The sequence below is a fragment of the Benincasa hispida genome, chromosome 8 (genome assembly GCF_009727055.1).
Source record: "Benincasa hispida cultivar B227 chromosome 8, ASM972705v1, whole genome shotgun sequence".
NCBI lineage: Eukaryota > Viridiplantae > Streptophyta > Magnoliopsida > Cucurbitales > Cucurbitaceae > Benincasa > Benincasa hispida.
In genome coordinates, this window is record NC_052356.1 from 23,607,228 (window position 1) to 23,616,891 (window position 9,664).

At 35.7% G+C, this 9,664-nt stretch overlaps 1 protein-coding gene across 2 annotated transcripts; it reads right to left on the reverse strand.

Annotated features, from left to right (window-relative positions):
• Positions 1–406: 406 nt before the first annotated feature.
• Positions 407–5,937, reverse strand: LOC120082733 (ras-related protein RABB1c). Of its 2 annotated transcripts, XM_039038013.1 has the most exons (7): positions 5,607–5,937; positions 5,212–5,351; positions 4,392–4,474; positions 2,356–2,382; positions 1,643–1,847; positions 1,418–1,486; positions 407–827 (listed from the first exon to the last, which is right to left on the reverse strand). In XM_039038013.1, exons 1-7 carry the CDS (start codon positions 5,650–5,652, stop codon positions 735–737), a joined length of 663 nt encoding a protein of 220 aa, XP_038893941.1. In that variant the 5' UTR covers positions 5,653–5,937; the 3' UTR covers positions 407–734. The 2 variants fall into 2 exon arrangements, with proteins under 2 accessions (XP_038893941.1, XP_038893942.1); XM_039038014.1 differs by lacking the exon at positions 2,356–2,382 and having other exon boundaries at positions 431–827; positions 5,607–5,930.
• Positions 5,938–9,664: the final 3,727 nt, after the last annotated feature.

Here is a 9,664-nt window from a genome sequence, read left to right on the forward strand (position 1 = left end):
CTAAAGCCCTACCCTTTTATTTATTATTTTTGAAAAGTGTATTTGTTTTATCATATTTTCTTTACCATCTTCAATTTTGTCAAAGAAACATTGAAATTTTAAACTTATTTGAAATCGAAAATCATACTTGAAAGAAATAGAATTTCAAAAATAGAAAACCGAAAAGAGAACGGCATCTTGACTTTTTCTAAGCTATCTCAGGCTCCTCTTTTGTACCTCTGTATTTTCATCAACCCAAGTCTGATTTCTCAGTTAAAAAAAATAAATAAATAAAATAAAATAAAACCCAATTCTTGATGTCAAAAAGAATGTTGTGCAAAGCCTTGATATGACAAAAAGAAAAGCATTCTTTCTTCAGAACTTTTAAGCTAAACTTGGATGGATTTAAGATAAAGAAATCAATATGTGAGTTTGTTCATCTTGCTGGATATATAAAACGTCAGGTACAAATTATATACTAACCAATAAAAGTGAATGCAGTTTTGTCACAAATAACATGCACCAATATGAATTTACCTTTACAATAAAATATGATCGAGTTAACTTGTTGAAAAGAAGAAAAAAAGCATAACACATCAAATGAGATTATACAAATACCTGATAAAACTATTATGGGTTTACCTTTTTTCCCTTCTTTTTCGAGGGGGAGGGGGAGGGGGAGTTTTCTGACACTCATAATTAACAAAGGAATTTAGCGAGAACATCAAAGCTTGAACTAGATCGAGTGGCAAGATTTAACTGCAACAACCCCCAGATTGAGCTGTAGTACCATCTCTGCCTCCTGATGGCCCTGGGATTCCACCATATCCAACTTTTATCCCATATGACTGCAGATAAGATGGATTTACATTATTCTCGTCACTATTCATCCCTCGTTTAGAAAAACTAATAAAAAATTCTTACAATCGAAGCTAAAATCTAAATTCTGTCATTTAAACAGCTGAATGAATTTTGACTAAATAGTGAAGTAACCAGTTCGGTTAGCATGGTCCCTGCACAAGGATGACATGCACAAATCGAGAAATGACTAAATAGTGAAGCCAAAAGTTCAATTAACAAAAGTAAAACTGAAACCCCCTACAAAGATGAATCTCAGATCAACCTATGAGACTCAATTCAATAGAAAAAACTCAGAAACACAAAACAGAAGTAATATACCCGCAGCCTTCCGCGAGAGTTATCTCTCTCCCAAAGTCCCAGAATAGAAATTCTCCCCAAAATGTTCCACACCCTCCAAGGTGCCCAACTCCTCTTTATATAACCAAACCATCACTAGCTAACCCATAATACCCCTTACTAATATCATATTAATATTATCTGTCCCTAACTAGAACTCTCATGCAAGAGGAAATGCGATGGTAAAACTAAAATACTTCCATAAACATTTAGCAGCATGAAGTAAAAGTATACTGCATACCTCATTAGATACATCAAACACTCCATCCTGGATCTTCTTATATATGGTTGCAGCAGTTTTAATGAATGCCTGTTAAAAATTATTGATCATCACAAAAATTGCGGGACAGAGAATTGTTTACAATATATCAAAAAGATGAATGTTATATCTTATGTCATGTTCTTCGTTTAGAGATGAACATCCAATTTAAATTTTGTGAAAGGCAATTTACGTCTATTGTATCACCTCCTCAACATTTTGAGCAGTTTTAGCAGAGGCCTCCATAAAAATTAAGCCATGCTCCTTTGCAAATTGCTCCCCTTCCTCAGTGCTGACCGCCCTTCGGTGTGCAAGATCACACTTGTTACCTATCAGCATTATTGTCATGTTTGCATTAGCATGTTGTCTTGCATCTTCAAGCCAGCTAGCCAAGTGATTAAAAGTCTCCCTCCTGAAAAACATGATAGCCACAAAACTCAAATATACTCATTCACTAAAGAAATTTAAAGCATGATGATGAGTGACTGACCGGATTATTTTAACAACTACTGTCATGCTTAAGTTATCGTGCTACAAACTAACAACTATAAGACTACTAGATTTCCTCATGACTGAGCACCTACAAATATACGGTCATGCATCAGTTATCCGGTTACCCCTCTCATATAAACCATAATTAACCCAAGAAATGTCAAACATTCATATTAAACTTTGTTGAAAATTTTACTAGATTTCCTCGAGACTGAGGGATTGGCAGATTTCAAATTATCTATTTACTGTTTTGGCAATCACAATGCTCCCCGCCTCTCCACCATGCCCAAAGCTACAAATGAGCAAAATGCAAAAAGATTCCCTCCTCTCTGCATAAGCGGCCTTAATACTCCCCTCTAACAAACATTCACAACGTATAACTAACCAAAGAATCAAACACACACGCCCGCCAATCCTCACGTACTTACATCACTTGTTCCCCCTTCTTCCCTTTCCTACATGAATAGATTTGGGTGATTTAGAGTCTGTAAAACACTAAGAGTTTTGTGAGAATCAAGGCTAAATGTATTCCATTCACTAAAAAAATGTGTATATATATATACATAGAAGCGTACAAAGAGAGAGTAAAAAGATCATAAAGGAAAACAAGACTGATATATTTACAATAACATAACCATACTAATAAGCACACTTTAATACTTCACCTAAAGTTGGAACAAATATATTAATCATGCTCAACTTGTTAAAAAGATAATTTATGTGTGCTCCATGTAATGCTTTAGTGAAGATATCTACTAATCTCTTTTCATTCTCCACATATCTAGTGGATGTCAAATCTGATTGTATTCTCACTTCATAAAATGACAATCAATTTCAATGTGTTTCATTCGCTCATGAAATACTTGATTAACTACGATATGAAGACTTGTTTGATCACCACACCACAATTTAGTCGGTGTTATGCGGCGGCAATGGAAATAGGTGTAGGCCACACAGTGTCACAAACTCAAGTTGAAATACAAACGGGACGAGTCCTAAACTTCAAAATCTAAAGGTTCAAAAGTCCCCTGGTTAACAAAAAACTCTATATGACTTATCGCTCCTATACCATGTAAAATACTAAAGGGTTTGAGAGAATCAAAATAATGTATTCTATTCATTAAAGAGATATATATACATGTGTACAAGGGTAACATACAAATTCTCAGGTGAATTATATTTCATCTTCAAGATAACTGTTTAAGGATCAATAATGAATTGCAAAAGGAATAGGAGTATCCTCTCCTGGTTTCTGAAATATCTTTCTAACAATAATCCCGCATACTAAAGGCCCACTTGGAGGATGAAGTTCAAAAGTCCCCCTCACTTATTCACTAGAAAATTGGTGTCAGCTGAAGGTTCATTAAATCAGGAATGAATTGCATACTACCAAAACAATGAATTTATGTACCAATAAAGCAGCAAATTGAAGCCTAGCTAACCAACTAACTCCAGTGGCTAAAACTTTAACAGCCTTAACCAGCCAGGTTAACAACTTAACATAGCAACGATCACAACCCAATGTCTACACAAGACAACAACTCTGATACCGAAAGACTTAGAAATCTTCCAACAACTCTTATACCAATCTTGGTTATGCATGTAGCCTCAGAGAATTGAACTTTGTTTAATCAGGAATGAAGTGCATACAACCACTTGATAGGGACAAGACCCTCAAACTATCTCCACAATGATATGATATTGTCCACTTTGGGCATAAACCCTCATGGTTTTGTTTTTGGTTTCACCCCCAAAAGGCCTCATACCAATGGAGATAGTCATCCTCACTTATATACCCATGATCCTCCTCTTATCTAACCAATGTGGGACTTTGGTCGCATTCCCAGCAATTCTCCCCTCGAACAAAGGACCACCGAGCCTCCCTTCAAACAGTCATTCATCCGTCTAACTCATATCTAGGCTAACTCCTTTTCACCGAGCATACCACGGATCACACCATGACTACTTCCAAGGCTCTACTATACATCTTTGTTCGACAACGAGGGTTCTACCGAGCATGGTTAATTCAGGAGCATGGCTCTGATACCACTTGATAAGGACAAGACCCTCAAACTATCTCCACGATGGTATGATATTGTCCACTTTGGACATAAACCCTCATGGCTTTGTTTTTTGTTTCACCCCGAAAGGCCTCATACCAATGGAGATAGTCATCTTCACTTATATACCCATGATCCTCCTCTTATCTAACCAATGTGGGACTTTGGTCGCATTCCCAACAATACAACCTAAACTATGAATATTTCTTACTGAAGCGTAACCAACAGACTAATTCCAACTGCTAAAACTTAACAACCTTGATCAGCTTGGTTAAACACACCATCAGTGACAAACCATAGGCTGCATAAGGCATCAAATACAAATAACTAAAGTACAAAATCATTCGTACGTCAAAACTCAAAAGTGGTATTAAGTTAGAAGGGAAACCAAGAGGTAACAAGACCTCGTGATGTCATAGACAAGCAATGCACCAGCAGCCCCTCTATAGTAGGACCTCGTAATAGACCTGAAGGATTCTTGACCAGCCTGTAATATTTTTGGGAAAGTTCAGAATTAGAAAAACTTGATGAAATTCATATAAAATGGAAGGACAAATCTAAATCGAAAGCGTACAAGGGATGAAATTTGTACCAGTACCACTATTGATTAAAATATGTATAACCAAAAATGAGCAATACAGAACGTTGGATCAATAAAGATCATCATTACACACAGAACAAAACGTAATTTTGAATAATTGCCATTATGCTGAGTTATACATGTCTGCTCTATGTTTAAGCAGAGCACTTACGCTAAGAGCACGTATAAGTGTTGCACAATAAATTGGAGATAGTTTTCTTTTAGATTCAAACTTAGAGCACGTATAAGTGTTGCATAATAAATTGGAGAGAGTTTTCTTTTTGATTCAAAGCCATGTTACGATGATAAAATAAATCTCTAAACATCAATATACGTCACACAGTAGTATGGGCTCTATAGAGTAAGAATGAACGGAGGCTTCCTGGTTCTATCAGCTATTCTTTGCGCCTTTTATTTGAACTAAGATTTAAGCTTATAGCAGCAGATCACCCGCTTGTCTCTAGTACAATTGCAGATGATTTTCCTTTAAATGGATCCAAGATAAGGTGAAATACTATACTAATCCATAAACCAGAATAGAATTCATTCAATTCAATAGACAAGTGCACAGTTAAATATCTAGAGACTTGAAACCAGAAATTCCGAAGAAAATTACAAAGAAAGAATGAAGAGACATAACTAACCGTATCCCAAATTTGCAACTTGATTGGTTTGTTGTCGATGGTGATCATCCTCGCACCAAATTCTACACCAATAGTCAAGTCATGAACAGGCTGGAATCTCTTATCGGTAAACTGGAGAAGAAGACATGATTTTCCAACTCCTGGAGAATACAACACACAATTCAGTTCCAATCCCCGCAATCAATCGACAAAGAGCAAACAGCATCCAAATTCAAAGCTCAAACGCAGTAATTCCCAAATTAAAGAAGGAAGAAACCAAACAGAAAAGCATTCACATCATCAAATCAGACAAACAGATCGATCACGTTGATTAAGCACAAATAAAGCCATAATCTCAGCGACCCAATTGAGGAATCAGATCGAAAACGAAAAAACATGTATATACCAAGGCGTACCAGTATCACCAATGATGATGTACTTGAAAAGGTAGGCGTATGACATTCCGGTGGGACAAAGGAGATCGGGCAGGAGAGAAAATGGAAGAATTAGCGAATACAAAAGGGAATTAAGCGTCGCGGAGGATCGGCGGAAGACAAAAAGGGGGAAATGTTGAGAAACGGTAAAGAGGGAGTTTCAATTGCAGAGGTCCAACGAGGCAAGGCAAAGGGACGCCACTGCGTGTTGGATTGAATTGCGATCTCTGACTTTGAGCTGGCAATTCCTTCCTATTAATATACAGAACTTTTTTATTCGCCACTTGATCTCTTTCATCAGACCCTTCTACACTCAACTTTCTGATTTTCTTCCCTTGAAAAAAAAAAGAAAGAAAAAAGAAAAAACTTATATGATTTCCAACGGATCTTCTAGTTTTGACTTGTACAGTTCATTTTACCCCAATTTAATTAACAACCGTTGCATTATATAAAATATATATTTTTTCTCTCACAATATATAGATCAAGGAAAGGAAATTGAACTTAAGATCTCGAGATTATTGTACATACTTTATGATAGTTGAACTACACTTATTTTAACAAAAAGTTCATATATAGAATTTTTAAAACAAAATATTAATTGTCAGAGCGTGGTTCTCATGGAGCGTTTGTCCATTAATTGTCAGAGCTATTTGTGTGGTCTGCTCGCCGACTATTCAGGTCTGTTCGTGGATCTTGTCGTGAAAGGGTCTTGGAGGCATGTGGTTGTAGGGTTGATTGGAAATGTTATGCATTTGTTGATTAGTTTGGGTGGCTAGTAGGCTTCACTCTTTAGGTAAGAAGAGTTTTTGTCTTTCTAAGAGATTTTTGGTGTCGATTGGGACGTTGAGTATGTAAGAGTTAAACAACATGCAGTGGAAGTATCAATGATCCATAAGCTTTCTAATTCACTAATTTTAGCAAAAACTAAAGCATTCTTTTCTAAAAAAAGGTGGGTTTTCTGAACATACCTTTGATGAACTCTCCAAGAAAACGTATATTCAACTGCTGTCTTCACTTGTTATCAATGTGAACCACCTCAAAGTCTTTCCTGCTATGCTCTTGGAGCTTTAGGCAGAGTTGTGGGACTCAAGAACAGCTTGAAGATGTGAAAAAACTAGATAAATTCACAGCAGCCCGACTGAAGAAGACAACTTCTTCTTCAGAAAAATCTCTCGAAATTCTGTATTATCCTTCACTCCAACAACTCCGCTCTTCTTTATATATAATAGATGAACATGCAAAGAGATGGAATGCATGGCTTGCAACTCATGTTTGAAAAATTAAAGTAGAGAAGATAATGTTTTTTGTGTGAGCATAAAGATAATGATAATGGAAAAAACCCATTTTTCATTTTTGTGCAACATGCAAACGAATTTCCATTCTTTTTTTTTTTTAACCAAAAATGATTTTAAATCATTTAATTCAAAATTTGATTTTTTTAAAATTAATTTAAAATTAATTAATCTAATATCAAATATTAAATTAATTTTTACACAATAATCATTTTTATATATTTAAATATTTATTCGCTTGTTCCGTTTAATTTGAACGTTTCAAATTAATTTCTCAAGCTCCCCTAAAGCTTATCCATTTACGAGCTAGTAGGGGGACCTACAGAGCATGGGCTCCAACGATTCGAGGTTAATCGGTTAAACTCATTAGTCCGATTTAACCTCCATTCGTTAACTAATGGGACACTCCACTATAGCCCATAGTTGAACTCCCCTCACTGTAGATATATTATGTCCATCTAATAATCATAATCAGTAAGTCGATCCTTCACAAGTTGTTCGTAATCACAGCTAAGTCAAAAATACCGTTTTACCCTTGTGACTACATCTTGTTCCTTAAGTTCCTACTGATCCTCTAATGAACAGTTCTGATTTATAATCTCTATGAAACAAATCCTTTCTCTATCATGAGAAGGTGGGCCCCGATTGTTCAAGACCTGGAGTCAGTACTTGAGAACAACCTATCTGCTAACCCTAAATAGGGTAGGAGTAAATTCCATCTTGCAAGGCTATATCCCCAGCTATTCATTCAGTCTTATCCCCAAAATGGTAAGCTTATTGAGCAGTGTTGTTGGACTACTCTCACCATTTGCAAATCAAAGAATAATTCTGAACAAACAAGAGTTCATAGTTAGCTCAAGATTAAGATCGAGTTAACTTAGGTTATATAATAAATGAAATAGTCAGTTTTAACAGTAAACGGACGTTATAAAAAAAAGTGACTATTTTCGTGGTCTAGTCTATATGCAAACTCATTGCATAGGATGCCCATATTCTCATGTCTCAACATGAACGATTTGTAGATCACATCGTTTGTAGCACCTTACAAATTCTTGTAACAATTATAGAGTGGGCCACATCCAATAGTGTTACCAGGATGAGATACTCAAATTCATCCATATACTTATTAGACCATTTAGGCTATATACTGTCAACTTGATCCTGTTTATGTCACTACATAAAGTTACAACATTCAAACTATAGCCAAGGATACGTTTATTGGATTTTCATAATAAGATGCAAAATCAACATGTCATTATTATTGATAAGATAGAATGTTTAACACAAACTGTGAGTTCTAAGACATTCCCAACAGAGTAGAGACTGGAAAGAGGACTTGTTTCCTCCATTCGCATTTGTTTTTCCTCTGGTGTTTGTTAAGATGGGAGGGGGGCGATTGGTCTCGAGTGTAATCATTTTATCAAATAGTCTACTAAATATCTATAGGTTTTATAAATCTTTCAAACTTAATTCGAGCTCGTTATTGGATTTTACGTGTTTATTTTTCTATTTTGTTGGTATCGAGCAACCAAAAGGTAGAATTGGGGATTTAAAGCTAATCAGAGTTAATTTGGAGTTAATTCGAGCATCCGGGATTCAAAGGAGTTGAAAAAACCAAAATGGCCTTGACCAGCGTCGCAACGCTCAAATCATAAGAAGCCCCAACACTCGTCCGCCGCTATAAGACAATAGCCTTGTTGCAACGGGCAGCGTTGTGATGCTCCAGGTTTGGCACAACGCCAGCATTGCAACATTTTCCTGACGCTGATGGCTTTGAGTCGAGCATTGCAACGTTGTTTCTAGCGTTGCAATGCTGCGATGATTTCTATAAATACTCCTCCTCAGCCCTAGGTCAAAGTATGCTGGACTCAGAATGCCAATTTGATGGAGACCGAAGTTAGATTTCATCTTTCTTCCTTTTCCTTCAATTTTTAGTATTTTTAGTTTAGTTTATTTATTTTTGGATTATGGATGTGTTTTGGTTTGTATCCCATTAGTTTGTCTATGAATCGATGAGGTAATCTTTTGTTTAGTTCTTAGATAAAGCGTTCTTTTATTTTGATGAGTTTTCTCTTAAATTTTGTGCTTTAAATTAGAATTATGTTAATCTTGTTTAATTTAGACTTACTTTTATGTGTTGGATTGATGCCTCTATCATGATCGCATGTCTTAGCTAGTTAAATTCAAGCTCGCATGCATATTTGTAATTGTCCATGCTTTGAATTTACCCTTGTAGCACAGATTATATGAGTATACTTAGGTTTATAGGCCGACCTTGAATCTTTGCATCACACGTTTAATCTAGATTTAAAGAATAAATTGATTATTTGAACATGGCTTTCCTGACACTTAATTAACATAGTTGAATCATTGTCCTTAATGCATATATTTCTAGTTCTTTATGGCCGTCGAGGACCCAATTGCATCTAGAAGCATGTAAGTTAGTTAGAACACGATCTTTCCAACCTTAATTACGAATTAGGATGCTCGATTGGTTTAGATTAATTGATTTCGGCCTTTGTAGAGATTAATTAATTCGCATCTATTGGGTACCTATGCATACATAGTTCGAATACATGATATTTTGGCTGAAAACAATTATTTGATTTACATTGAATGACTACTTGATCCGAGAACTAGATGAATCCATTATCGTTCCGTATATCCCTTGCATTTTCCTTTTCGTGCATGTTTTCAATTTTAAAACAAAAAACCAAACCCCCGTTTTTACTGTTTTTCTACGGTC